This window comes from Somniosus microcephalus, chromosome 4 (genome assembly GCF_052327205.1).
Source record: "Somniosus microcephalus isolate GS21.2 chromosome 4, FLI_Smic_1.0, whole genome shotgun sequence".
Classification (NCBI taxonomy): Eukaryota; Metazoa; Chordata; class Chondrichthyes; order Squaliformes; family Somniosidae; genus Somniosus; species Somniosus microcephalus.
This window is the reverse complement of record NC_140990.1, coordinates 253,149,334-253,164,609: the sequence shown is the minus strand read 5'-3', so window position 1 is coordinate 253,164,609 and position 15,276 is coordinate 253,149,334. Positions and strand designations below refer to the sequence as shown.

Sequence of the window (15,276 nt, the reverse complement as noted above, 5' to 3'; positions counted from 1 at the left end):
TAAATCCCCAGGGCCTGATAATCCACATCCTAGGGTACTTAAGGAAGTGGCCCTAGAAATAGTAGATGCATTGCTGGTCATCTTCCAAAATTCGATAGACTCTGGAACAGTACCCATGGATTGGCGGGTAGCTAATGTTACCCCACTGTTCAAAAAAGGTGGTAGAGAGAAAATGGGGAATTACAGACCGGTAAGCCGGACATCGGTAGCGGGGAAAATGCTAGAGTCCATTATAAAAGATGTAATAGCAGAGCACTTGGAAAACAGTGACAGGATCGGACAAAGTCAACATGAATTTACAAAAGGTAAATCGTGCTTGACTAATCTACTGGAATTTTTTGAGGATGTAACTGGTAAAATAGATAAGGGAGAACCAGTGGATGTGGCGTATTTGGACTTTCAGAAGGCTTTCGATAAGTTCCCGCATAAGAGATTAGCGTGTAAAGTTAAGGCACATGGGATTGGGGGCAAGGTATTGACTTGGATAGAGAACTGGTTGGCAGACAGAAAGCAAAGAGTTGGAATAAACGGGTCTTTTTCCGAGTGGTAGGCAGTGACTAGTGGGGTACCGCAGGGATCGGTCCTAGGACCCCAGCTATTCACAATATATATTAATGATCTAAATGAGGGAACTAGATGGAATATCTCCAAGTTTGCATATGACAAAAACCTGGTTGGATGGGCTTGTGTACTGTGAAGAGGATGCCGAGAAACTCCAGTATGATTTGGACAGGTTGGGTGATTGGGCAGAAGCATGGCAGATGCAATATAACGTGGATAAATGCGAGGTTATCCACTTTGGTGGCAAAAACAGGAAGGCAGATTATTATCTGAACGGCAATAGCTTGGGAGAAGGGGGAGTGCAACGAGACCTGGGTGACCTTGTGCACCAGTCGCTGAAGGTAAGCATGCAGGTGCAGCAGGCGGTTAAGGCGGCAAATGGTATGTTGGCCTTCGTAGCGCGAGGGTTCGAGTACATGAACAAGGATGTCTTGCTGCAGGTGTACAGAGCCTTGGTGAGACCACATCTTGAGTAGTGTGTGCAGTTTTGGTCGCCTTATCTGAGGAAGGATGTTCTTGCCATGGAGGGAGTGCAGCGAAGATTCACCAGGCTGATACCTGGGATGGCAGGAATGATGTATGAGGAGAGATTGGGTCGATTGGGCTTATACTCGCTGGAGTTTATAAGAATGAGGGGATCTCATTGAAACTTATAAAATTCTAAAAGGACTGGACAGACTAGATGCAGGAAGGATGTTCCCGATGGCGGGGGAGTCCAGAACCAGGGGTCACAGTCTAAGGATAAGGGGTAAGGGGTAAGCCATTTAGGACAGAGATGAGGAGGAATTTCTTCACCCAGAGAGTGGTGAACCTGTGGAATTCTCTACCACACAAGGCAGTAGAGGCAAATTCATTATATTCAAGAAGGAGTTAGATATATTTCTTAAGGCTAAAGGGATCAAGGGATATGGAGAGAAGGCAGGGACAGGGTACTGAATTTGGATGATCAGCCATGATCTCGTTGAATGGCAGAGCAGGCTCGAGGGGCCGAATGGCCTACTCCTGCTCCTATCTTCTATGTTTCTATAATAGGCTTGCAGAGTTGAAGCCCATGGAATAAAAACGACAATGGCAGCATGGGTACGGAATTGGCTAAGTGATAGAAAACAGAGTAGTGGTAAATGGTTGTTTTTTGGACCGGAGGAAGGTATACAGTGGTCCTTCCCAGGGGTCGGTACTAGGACCACTGCTTTTCTTGATATATATTAATGACTTGGATGTGGGTGTACAGGGCACTATTTCAAAATCTGCTGATGACACAAAAGTACAGGAAACTTTGGTTTATCCGGAGGTTAAAAGTCCGGAAAGCTCTATCTACCGGCAAAATTCAGGAGCCGTTTCCTGTAAGTATTTTTACTTCTCGTTGCTTTTTTTTCCCCCCCAGTCAGGCTCTGCAAGGTCTGTAGCTAAGCAACAGCTTCAGCTGGAGACGCTTTTAAGCTGCAGCCGACTATTTTGAAGCTGTTGCTAAGCAACAAGGTTTGCTGATTCACACGGAGCTGAAAATCTCCATATGTTTCAACATGTCCGGCAATTTTGATCTAACGGCAACAGCTTGGTCCCGTCGGTGCCGGATATCACAAAGTTTCCTGTATAGTGAACAGTGAGGAGGAGAGTGATAAACTTCAGGAAGACATAAACAGGCCGACACGTGGCAGATGAAATTTAATGCAGAAAAGTGTGAAGTGATACATTTTGGTAGAAAAAATGAGAGGACATATACACTAAATGGTACAATCCTAAAGGGAGTGCACGAACAGAGAGACCTAGCGGTATATGTGCACAAATTATTGAAGGTGGCAAGGCAGGTTGAGAAAGCAGTTAAAAAGGTTTACAGGATCCTGGGCTTCATAAATAGAGGTATAGAGTACAAAAGTGTGGAAATTATGATGAACCTGTATAAAACACTGGTTCGGCCACAACAACAAGTATTTATACAGCACCTTTAACGTAGTAAAACATCCAAGGTGCTGCACAGGAGTATTTTAAGACAATAAATTTGACACCGAGCCACATAAGGATAAATTAGGCAGGTGACCTTTTGGTCAAAGAGGTAGGTTTTAGGGAGCGTCTTAAAGGAGGAAAGAGAGGTAGCGAGGCGGAGAGATTTAGACAGAGAATTCCAGAGCTTAGGGCCTAGACAACAGAAGGCACGGTCACCAAAGGTTGAGCGATTATAACCAGGGATGTTCAAGAGGGCAGAATTAGAGTGCAGATATCTCGGGGGGGATTGTGGAGCTGAAGGAGATTACGGAGATAGGAAGGGGCGAGGCCATGGAGAGATTTGAAAACAAGGATGAGAATTTTGAAATCAAGGCGCTGCTTAACCGGGAGCCAATGTAGGTCAGCAAGCACAGGGGAGATGGGCGAACGGGACTTGGTGCGTGTTAGGACGGGGTAGCCAAATTTTGGATGATCTCAAGTTTACGTAGGGTGGAATGTGGGAGGCCAGCCAGGAGTGTGTTGGAATAGTCAAGGCTAGAGGTAACAAAGGCATGGATGAGGAGTTCAGCAACTGGAGTACTGTGTGCAATTCTGGGCATCACACTTTAGGAAGGATGTGAAGGCCTTAGAGAAGGTGCAGAAAAGATTTATGAGAATGATTCCAGGAATGAGGGACTTCAGTTACGTTGATAGACTGGAGAAGCTGGTGTTGTTCTCCTTGGAGCAGTGAAGATTAAGAGATTTGATAGAGGTGTTCAAAATCATGAGGGGTCAGGACAGTAGACAGAGGGAAACTGCTCCCATTGGCAGAAAGGTCGAGAACCAGAGGACACAGATTTAAGATGATTGGCAAAAGAACCAAAGGCGATAGGAGAAAAAACTTTTTTACGCAGCAAGTCGTTAAGATCTGGAATACACTGCCTGAAAGGGTGGTGGAGGCAGACTCAATCACAGCTTTCAAAAGGGAGTTGGATAAGTATCTGAAGCAAAGAAATTTGCAGGGCTACGGGGAAAAGGGACTAGCTGAGAGCCGGCATGGGCTGGATAGGCCGAATGGCCTTCTTCCATGCTGTAACCATTCTATGATACTCAACTTCCATACAATGGGCTCCTTTCAGGTTGCAAAGGCAACATCCGACATCCTGTTCAGCTGTCTCCCAATATATTAAGCATATGACAGGTGCATCATTTATTTGAGCTGCACAATTTATTGCCTTTCCAATGGGCCTGGCATAACAGCGCAGGAGGGTGAACTTTCACTGAATGGCAGGATTTCCCCAGGTGTCAAGTGCAATTGACTGCACCTGTATTACTATTCATACTCCATTTGAGAACCTCATCTTTTGGACAGGAAAGCATTTCACTCAATGTCCAACTGGAGTGCAATTTGAACACCATCCAGTTACCATGATTCTTTTATTTTACACCAGCCCAACATACCCTTGCTGCCTACTGGTGACATGCAAGTTTTGGATGGCTGAAGATCAAGGTTACCTGCTGCAGCACTGGTTCACAATCCCTTTAAGTTTCCTACACTTCTGCTTCACAACAATACAACAAAGTTCATGATGCCACCCGCTTCATGATCGAGTAGAGCATAGGGATTCTGAAGGCATGCTTTAGGTGTATTGATGGTGCTGGGGGAGCGCTGTGGTACAGTATAATTGTGTCCTTTGCATCCTAATTTTATACTACTCTTTAGTGCTCCCTCAGTGGCAGGAGGATCTGATGTGTCTGGCTGATGTTTTTCAGCAAAAGCCTTGGAGGGACGGTGGTGGTATTTAAGTCTCTTCATTGTAAGCTGTTTTCTCTTTTAAGGAAAAAGTGGACAGAATAAAGGCAGTCTGTTTCTGTACATGTTAGATTATGAACAAACACTTGAAGGACAAGGAAGGGGTTTCAAAGGATATCATCGTCTCTCAGGTTTTTCAAGGAAGTAATACATGGCATTCAAGACTGAGAGGACAAAGTGGATGGAAATATAAAACATGCTTCTAACATTGAATTGGTTCAAGTACTAACTGCCTCCTCGTACCTCGGCTAACTTGGTGAGGTGACTGAACATTTTCCAGCATTAAGCAATCATGTGGGATTTGCATGAGGTACAACTCATTGCTAAGGCCCTCTCCTCCTTTTGGGCCTGGATCATGTCCTTTGTTGGCCTGTCAGAAAGCTGGGTCCTCTGTTACTAGATTTCAGTCACGAACACCTCAACTGAAGAATCTGTAAATTTGAGGGCTCAGTGATGTTTAATACTGCAACAGCATCAGATTGCCTTACTCCACAGAGACGATCTCCCAAAGGAGGCCACCAATAGTGCTACAAGCACACCGATGTTAAAATTAAGTTGACCCAGGAAAATAGTACCGGGTCAAACCGATGGGCAGAAGTGCTGTCCCGGTGCGTTTGGGGTGGTAAACCCACTGCAGTGGAAAATTCAGATCCTTGTGAAAAGCCGCCAAGTAGCAGTCATTTAGCATGATAACCAGTTTCAGTTCATCATTCAGTCGGTTGTGATGAGTCATTGACAACTGGATAGGTAAAGCCTGCTGTGTGATACTTTGCTGCAAAGATTATAATGATGAAAGGTTTGGTTCCTTTTCTGTGCTATGTTAGCTTGGACAGTTATGAAGTGCTATAATTTTCTCCGTATCCCTCGGCTAGGAAAAAGGGAAAATCAGCCGGGGTTTTCATTAATGAATATCCAGGAACCTGTACATTTGAACATTACCAGGAACATATAACAGGAGTAGGCCATTCAGCTACTCGAGTCTGAATGGGTCAATTAGGTCATGGCTGATCTGCACCTCAACTCCATTTACCCGCTTTGCTTCATAGCCCTTGATACCTTTATCTAACCAAAATCTATCTATTTCAGTCTTAAAAAGCTCCAATTGTCACAGCATACACAGCCTTGTTGCCGGGGGTGGGGGGGGGGGGGGAGGGGAGGGGGAGAAGAGAGTGTTCCAGATTTCTACTACCCTGTGTGTGAAAAAGTGCTTCCTGATTTCACTCCTGAATGGCCTAGCTCTAATTTTCATATTACGTCCCCTTGTTCTCTAAATAGTTTCACTATCAACTCTCAAATTATTTTAACATTTTAATCAGCTCCATCAGATCATCCCATAATCATCTGTACTCAAGGGAATACAAGAAAAATTTATGCAACCTGTACTCATAATTTAACCCTCTAAGCCTTGGTATCATTCTGGTGAATCTGCACTACACCTCCTCCAAGACCAATATATCCTTCCTAAGGTGCGGTGCCCATAACTGAAGGCTCTATACAACTGAAGAATAGCTCCCTCCCCTTTGTATTCCAGCCCCCTTGAGATAAAGGCAAACATTCCATTAGCCTTTTTGAATCTGTCTACTTTTAATGTAATGTGTACTTGGACTTATTTGCTCCTCTACAGCTCCTAGTTTCTCACCATTTAGAAAATACTCAGATTTCTCTTTCTTGGGTCCAAAGTAGATGGCCTTACACTAGTCTACATTGAACTTCATTTGCCATAGTTTTGCCCACTCACTTGATCTGTCTTAATCTGTCTATGTCCTTTTGCAACTTCCTGCTTCCATCTGCACTACTTACTGTCCTTCTTAACTTTGTCATCTGAAAAATTGGATATCTCAATCTCTATTACTTCATCCAAGTCATTAATAAACATGGTGACAAGTTGAGGCCACAGAACCCCACACCACTGGTCACATCCTGCCAATCAGAGTACCAACCCGTTTTCCACACTCTGTCTCTGTCTCCCAACCCATTCCAACCCAAGTCAAAAGGCTACCTCCAATTCTGTGCACTCTCATTTTTGCTAATAATCTCTTGTGTGGAACCAAAGTGAATGCCTTCTGGAAATTCGTATAGATAACATCCATAGACGTTCCCTTATCTACCTTATTACTGACCTCCTCAAAAACTTCAATTAGATTAGTCAGACATGATTTACCCTCAACAAAGCCATGTTGGCTCCCTGATCAGCACATATTTGTTCAAGTGCTCAGTCATTCTATTCCTAATGACAGGTTCTAGCAGCTTCCTCACAACTAACATTAAACTGACAGGCCTGTAGTTACCTGGTTTCTCTCTCCTGCCCTTCTCAAATAATTGAGTGACAGTAGCAAATTTCCAATCTAACGGCACAATTTCCAAATCAAGAGAGCTTTAAAAGATTATGTCAAATGCTTCTGCAATTTCTTCACCTAATTCTTTTAGTACTCTAGGGTGAAAACCATTAAGTCCTGGAGATTTATCTATTCTATGTCCCATTATTTTCTCCATTAACATTTTTTTTAAACTTATATTGAATCCAATAAGTTCCTCCTTGATTTTGTTTTAGATTCCCTTCTATCACTGATATTTCCTTCCATAACTAGGCTTGGGCAAGGTGCTAGTGCCAGTGGAATCATATCTGCACGTGTCACTGCTTTCAAGAGAAGAGTGGAAAGGAGGAGAATATATGTCACAATTGGAGTTGTAGCAGCTTGAAAACCGGAACTTTGCAGAAAAATGGGGAGAATTTCAAAATGTTTCACAGAATTTCTATAAAAGAAACGGCTAAAACATAAAAGATTAATCAGTGAGTTACAGATTTAAAACAAACTAGAAGAACCTTTCAGTGTGCAAGGACAAAAGTAAAGACTTCGGTTGTTGTCGAGAGACGAGAATTATGGTGGTTCAAATAAGCCCTTTGTAACAGGAGAAAAACATCTGGTCAAGACAGTCCAGTGTGACACAGTTTTTATTTTGGAAGGGGTTGTGCCTCTCAGGTACTTTCACCCACTGGATGATTATTGTATTAGAAGTGTGCATTTCTCATAGGATTTTGTTCTTTTCAAAATGTCATTAAAACACTAAATTCCACTGAAAAAGATGTTCCCAAACATTTCACCAATGAGAAATAGTCCCAGAAACATCCTATTCACCAAAAAGTTTCATCTGAAGAAAATGGGAAAATTATAACTTTATTGGGAATCTGAATTTCCTCATTGTTCAAAGAGCAGCATTTTCACATTGCAGAAAAATGATTCACTGAGCTTTAATGAAAACATTCCAGTTGTTAACTCACCCGCAATGATTCCATGTAAGACTTATGACAGTCAATATGTAAAGTGTGTCCACAGGTCTGAACATACACACCACCTTCCCAACCTATGGAGACTGACTGCAGGCAAGAACTCTAAATAGGAGGAATTGTAAACAAAAACTTAATGAATAAAACTTTATTCAACAAAAGAAACTTACATTTAAAATCACAGGTTTCAGAAAGACCCAATCAGAAAGAACAGAAAAACACCAGTTACCACTTTGTTACAATACTGCCATCTACAGATCATTCTGTGCATCTGTTTAGAACAAAACATTTTTAAAAATCCACAATCAAAGGTCAATTAATTAGCACTGATTCAACTGTTCACAAATGTATACATTTTGGGAAGCACTTTGTCATGGATTGCCATTTGTAATAGAGCAATGAAATCCTGACTGTAGAAGTTAAACATTTTATCCATTTGTTTTTTTTATTTGGAAGGTCTATTCGTTGAGTTTGCTTGAACAGTGTTTCAGACATTTATAGATATTTACTTTGCAATTACATTTTTCATCAGTACTCACTCAATCCAAAGACAGCTTGCAATTTGAAAAAAAAAGTAATTTTCACTATGAAAATGCTCTGCTGGATATTTGGATGATTGCATAGTAGAAATTGGTCCTTCACCTCCACTAAACTTTACGGACTATTTGGTAAAGTTTAACTGCTGCTTTTTGGATGGGAGTGGTAAAGTTTGTAATTAACAAGATTAAAAAAGGAAAGGAAAAGAAAGAGATTTAGCACCAGTTATATACAGAAACCTTCTCTGCTCTAAGGGGGGAATTTTAACCCTAAAAACGGGTGGGTTGGGGGTGCGTGGGTAATTAGTGTTAAAAATCTGAATACTGAACTGAACCTACCTCCAACCCGCCCACTTCCAGTTTTAACGAGAAGGCAGGTAAGTTATTTAAATATTATAATGAGGCTGGAAGCCTCTGCTTTAACCTCCATTTTGTATTTCATTTTAGCTGGTCAGGTTTTGCACGCCTCGTGAAACTCGCCAGCTAATGCAAGGCGAGGACTGTTGGATCTAGGTGGAAAGTGCCTTTACACTTATTTCCTGAATCCACTGTCCCTACCTGACGCTCCGCCCTCGCAACAAGGCCTCCGATCCCATCCACGAGGCCTCCATCCCCAGGCCACGGATCTTTGCTGAGCACCCCCCACCCCACTCCTCTGGTCCTCCCCCGTGCTCCTCCAGCCCACGATCTCTACACAAGCCTCCCCTCCCCACTCCCGCGCTCCTCCAGCCGCTCCCGGCCCTCGAACTTTCTAACCCAAAGCAACATCCAATCCTTACTTATTTTCTCTCATACCACACACAGTCAGTTTAACATCAGCGGTGGATAAAGTTTTAGAAACAATAATCAAGGAAAAAATTAACGGGCACTTGGAGAGGTTTAAGCTAATCAAGGAGAGCAACACAGATTTGTAAAAGGCAGATCGTGTTTGACTATTCTAATTGAATTTTTTGATGAAGTAACAGGGAGGATTGATGAAGGGAATGCAATGGCTGTTGTCTACACGGATTTTAGGAAGGCGTTTGACAAAGTACCACATAGAAGGCTGGTTAACAAAATTGAGGCTCATGGAATAGGTGGGTCAGTGGCTGCTTGGATAAGGAATTGGCTTAAGGATAGAAAACAGCGAATTATGCTAAATGGCTGTTTTTCAGACTGGAGGATGGCAGACAGTGGTGTTCCCCAAGGGTCATTGCTGGAGCCACTGCTTTATTTGATAGATATAAATGACCTGGATATTGGAATACAGAATAGAATTTCTGAATTTGCCAATGACACCAAACTTGGGGGTGTGGCAAACAGTGATGATGATACCAATCGACTGCAACAGGACATAGAAAGGCTAGCAGAATGGGCAGGCAAGTGGCAGATGGAATTTAATACAGAGAAGTGTGAGGTGATGCATTTTGGCAGAAGGAACAGGGAGAAGCAATAGACACTTAATGGCATCGTTTTAAAGAGTGTGCAGGGACAGAGGGACCTGGGAGTTAATGTGCATTGGTCCCTGAATGTGGCAGGACATATTGAGATAGTGGTTAACAAAGTATATGAGATCTTGGGCTTCATAGAGGTATTGAGTACAAAAGTAGAGAAGTTATGCTGAACCTTTATAAAGCGCTGGTTAGACCGCAACTAGAATATTGCGTCCAGTTCTGGTCACCACACTTTAGGAAGGATGTGAAGGTCCTTGAGAGGGTGCAGAGGAGATTTACCAGAATGGTTCCGGGGATGGGGGATCTTAGCTACAAGGACAGGTTGGAGAACATAAGACGTAGGAGCAGGAGTAGGTCATTTGGCCCCTTGAGCCTGCTCCGCCATTCAATAAGATCATGGCTGATCTGATCTTGGCCTCAACTCCACTTCCCTGCCCACTCCCCATAACCCTCGACTCCCTTACCTTTCAAAAATCTGTCTATCTCCACCTTAAATATATTCAATGACCCAGCCTCCACAGCTCTCTGGGGCAGAGAATTCCAAAGATTCATGACCCTCTGAGAGAAGAAATTCCTCCTCTTTTCCGATTTAAAAGGGTGCCCCCTTATTCTGAAATTATGCCCCTTAGTTCTAGATTTCCCACGAGGGGAAACATCCTCTCTGCATCTACCCAGTCAAGCCCCCTCAGAATCTTATATGTTTCAATAAGATCCCCTCTCATTCTTCTAAACTCCAATGAGTATAGGCCCAACCTGCTCAATCTTTCTTCATAAGACAACTCCTTCATCTCTGGAATCAACCTCATGAACCTTCTCTGAACTGCCTCCAATGCAAGTATATCCTACCTTAAATAAGGAGACCAAAACTGTACACAGTACTCCAAGTGTGGTCTCACCAATGCCCTGTACAGTTGTAACAGGACTTCCCTACTTTTATACTCCATTCCCTTTGCAATAAAGGCCAATACTCCATTTGCCTTCCAAATTACTTGCTGTACCTGCATGCTAACTTTTTGTGATTCATGTACAAGGACCCCCAGATCTCTCTGTACCTCAGCATTTTGTAATCTCACCCCATTTAAATAATAATTTGTTTTTTTATTTTTCCTACCAAAGTGGATAACCTCGCATTTTCCCACGTTAAACTCCATCTGCCAGATTTTTGCCCACTCACTTAGCCTATCTATATCCCTTTGGAGATTCTTTGTGTCCTCCACACAATTTGCTTTCCCACCCATCTTTGCATCATCAGCAAATTTGGATACATTACACTCAGTCCCTTCATCCAAGTCATTAATATAGTTGAGGCCCCAGCACTGATCCCTGCGGCACCCCACTGGTGGAGAAGTTGGATTTGTTTTCATTAGAGCAAAGAAGGTTGAGGGGTGATTCGATGGAGGTGTACAAGATTATGACGGGTTTGGATAGGCTAGACGGGGAAAGGCTGTTCCCACTAGTTGATGGCACAAGGACTAGGGGACACAGATTTAAGGTTTTGGGCAAGAGATACAGGGGGGTTATGAAGAAAAACTTTTTTATGCAGCGAGTGGTGATGACCTGGAATTCGCTGCTGATGGAAGTGGTGGAAGCGGAGACACTCAATGTTTTCAAGGGGAGACTGGATAGGCACTTGAGGGAAATAAACTTGCAGGGCTCCGGGGAGAGAGCAGGGGAATGGGACTGACTGGATTGCTCTACAGAGAGTAGGCACGGACTCGATGGGTTGAATGGTCTCCTTCATGCCGTTATGACGCTATGTCACAGTTGGCGTGGGGTTGGGAAGAGGAGAGGATGTATTAATACAAAAGCATGATATAGCGGATGCTGGAAATCTGAAATAAAAACAGAAAATGCTGGAAATACTCAGGTGGTGAGGCACCACCTGTGGAGAGAGAAACAGAGTTAACATTTCAGGTCGATGACCTTTTGTCAAAACTGGAAAAGGTTAGAGATATAACAGGTTTTAAGCAAGTACAGGAGGTAGGGAAAGGTGGGGGGAGGAAAGAACAAAAGGGAAGTCTGTGATAGCATTGAAGGCAGGAGAGGTTAGAAACATAGAAACATAGATGACAAAAAGGTATGATGGTGCAAGATGAAAGGAGATGGTAATGGGACAAGTAAAGAAAAAAAAGTGGGTCTAGAGGATGTGTAAATGGGAATATCAGAATCATCTGCAACAGCTACCATCTGGAAAAATGGGGGCAGAGGTTATGATCTGAAATTATTGAACTCAGTGTTGAGTCCAGAAGTCTGTAAAGTACCTAATAGAAAGATGAGGTGCTGTTCCTCGAACTTATGTTGAGTTTCATTCGAACAGTGTAGGAGGCCAAGGACAGAGAGGTCAGAGTGGGAGTGGTCCAGAGAATTTAAATTACAGGCAACCAGAAGCTTGGGGTCACGCTTGCGGACTGAACAGAGGTGTTCCGCAAAGCAGTCACCCAATCTGCATTTGGTCTCCCGAATGTAGAGAAGGCCACATCGTGAGCAGCGAATACACGATACTAAATTAAAAGAAGTGCAAGTAAATTGCTGTTTCACTTGGAAGGAGTGCTTGGGCCTGGAGGGTGGGAAGGAAGAAGGTAAAAGGGCAGGTGTTAAATTTCCTGTGCTTGTACCAGAAGGGGAGTGGGTGCTGGGGGTGATAGAGTAGTGGACCAGGGTGTCGCGGAGGGAACGGTCCCTTAGGATTGCTGAAAGGAGAGGGGGAAGATATGTTTAGTGGTGGCAGAAATGGCAGAGGATGATCTGCTGAAAGTGGAGGCTGGTGGGGTGGAAGGTGAGCACAAGGGGAACCCTGTACGGTTCTGGGAGGGAGGGGAAGGGGTGAGAGGAGAAGTGAAGTGCAGGAAATGGAACGGACCAGGATGTATTAATGTCTTGTTGCCAGGCCTATGCCAATACCAAAGTGCAAAACAACAATGAGATGCATCAAGAGCAGGTTCATTTATCCAATGTTTTCCTCCTTTCCTGTGAGGGCTTGGGAGAGGGGGAGAAAAGACCCACACCTTCACTCGGTACCCAACTTAGATCAACTTATGGACTTTACACAGTAATTCTAACTGAAAGCAACTATTATTCTGTGTTCAAATTTAACTTACAAAATGGAAAATTCGATGTGTTTTATATATTTTTTAGTCCAACAAATGACACTTACATCTCTGAAATATTGCTGCAAATCTGTGATCCTGACATCATGTGCAGTTCCACAGGTATCCTCAGGGTAAATCTGCTCTTCATCACTGGTTGGCAGTTTCTTTGGTTCAGTGCTTCTACGACGGTGCCCAAGGACTGTAATGAATTTGTAAGTCAGTACTGGTATGTATAAATGCCAAAAATACAGTAACAAGCACGTTACAATTCAATCCTTTCTATCACACTTGCAACTTCCAAACTATCAAGCATGAGAAATTAGCAACAGCAACATTCATGAAGGCAGCAAGCTAAAAAATAACAATTACATACACATTTGAAGAAAAGCTATTTTATATAAATAAATGATCAGCTCTGCACAGTTGCCCCCGAGGAATTGAATCCCTACACAGTCTTATAATTCCCCCTTCCACTCAGTCTATGAAATGGATGGAATGAGAATATTGAGGATATCTTGAAGTTGGAGTAGAAACAGCAAGTTGTAGCTGATAAAATCTATCAAAATGTAAGAAAATAATCACAATAAAACAAATGATTTCAGGAGAAACCATACAACGATAATATCTACCAATAATTCCCCAACCACTCTGTTCCAGTTTTCCAGGAGCATATCTATATCAACTTTGGGGCCAGATAAGAAAAGTGATCTACGGCTATCTATAGGGGGCTTTTATACAGTAGGAGTGTAGTCCATATTATAGGAGCATGGATGATGGGTGCTGAGTTGGTCTCCCTCTGACAGCTGCACTCCATAGTATAAATGTCACAACAAAAGTGGGTCTACAAATTGCCATCAGATTAAGGAAGCTGATTTCAGTGAATTAACACAAGTAGCCAGCTCCCCAACACCCACATTTCCATTAATATAGCAGCTGGTTTCTCTGCTTTCCACAGCAGAGGCCAACGCGACCGGACTTTAAAAGTAAACAGGCGAGAGCAACAAATGGAGGCCACTTTTCCTAGATGGGAGAGAAACTAACTGTGCAATATAATATAATTTGAGAATTCGTTCTCAATTTTATAGAGCAGTATAGAGGTTGTAGGCATGTACATTATTTAAAATAATGGTATTAATATTGAGCAATCCTGATTAAATATCCTTTATGAAAAACCTTTCAGGACTACAGAAATTAGATTTGGCATACCACTCAGAATCATTGTTAGTTCCCTGACCTTTATATTCATTGCCTTGGGAGGATTAAACAAAAGTCAGCTTCAGGGAAGAAAGCATTCTGTGCAACATAGCTGGATTTTCTTCTGGAATCATGTGTCAGCCCGGTTTAACAAGCTACACGTAACAGTAATTTAACTCTCAGGAGTACAGCAATAAGCAATGCTATGCTTCAATAAAATAATCTTCAAATTTAGTTTGTATAAATGTACCAATTGATATCAAGAAGTGCAAAATAAAATTTACAACTTGTGAAATTGGTTACCTGATGAAGCCTGCAACAGAACCACTAATCCAGTTGGTCTTTCTTCTGTTGATGGGCCACTTTGTCCACAAATTACACAGTCATACACAGTTTCTGAAACCTGCTGTTCTGATGATCCTATATCCATGGCAACATCAGTGTCAGGTGATTCTGAAAGAATAGCCTCTGCATTTAGAGTCCACTCAGGTAGACACATTTACACAAATAAAGGTTTAAAATATGCACATTTATAAAGAGGCACACTAACTGAAATGCAATAAAACTCTATACATTCACCCCTCTCCCTACCCTATTTTCAGCTAAGCCAGAGAAACAGAAGTTTGCATGCTTTACATCCCAGATTATAAACAGGTCAGGTGAACCTGGGAAAGAATGACTGCATATTTAAATATTTAGAATTATTATATGCTGCCTTCGTCATCAGAAGAAAAATATTGCCTTTTCCACTTCTGGCTTGTAAGGAAAAGCTCCACTAATACTTTACTGTTCTAACATGCACTGGGGCAAATCAACACATTATCTGATAATATTGAGCAGTGAACCTCACCCATTAAACAGAGCAGAAAGTACTGTAGATTTAGAATACAATTGCAATCAATACATTTAACACCTTTCGTTGAGATTATTCATGAAAATACAATCAAATTTGTTCACCACGTGACCATTTTTTTCCAACAAAAATATTTCAAATAATGTATTGTTTAAGGAATGACCCCTACTTATCCTTGGCTTTTTACCAGGCATTGTTCAAATAGTAAGCGTTCCCATTTGTGTGCAAGTTTGGAGTGCAAATAAATTAACAGGCAAAAGCTAGAAACATTTAGTTGTTTTGAGCAATCCAGTTTGAAATGTTTTCTAGAGTTAAGAAAATTAAGGGTGACCTGACAGAGGTCTTCAAAATTATGAAGGGTTAGAAGATAAACAACAATAAATGTTTCCAAGGTCACCAAGGCAGTAATATGAGGGTACAAATTTATGATGATCACAAAAAGAATTAAAGGGAATCTTCGAAATTTATTTATTTATTTATTTATTTATTATTTTTTTTAAACAGGTGGTCAGAATTTGGAATTCTCTGCCCCAAACCATTGTTGAAGCAGAGAAATTCATTCAAAATGAACCACAAATTCATTCAAAA

General features: G+C 42.1%; 1 protein-coding gene across 1 annotated transcript in view; it reads right to left on the bottom strand.

Annotated features, from left to right (window-relative positions):
• The window catches only part of ubr3 (ubiquitin protein ligase E3 component n-recognin 3), a 381,077-nt gene that overhangs the window by 158,702 nt on the left and 207,099 nt on the right, over window positions 1-15,276 (bottom strand). The window contains 3 exon segments of the mRNA XM_085986233.1: window positions 7,578-7,688; window positions 12,707-12,840; window positions 14,139-14,288. Of these exon segments, the coding sequence (XP_085842359.1) occupies window positions 7,578-7,688; window positions 12,707-12,840; window positions 14,139-14,288 (395 nt within the window).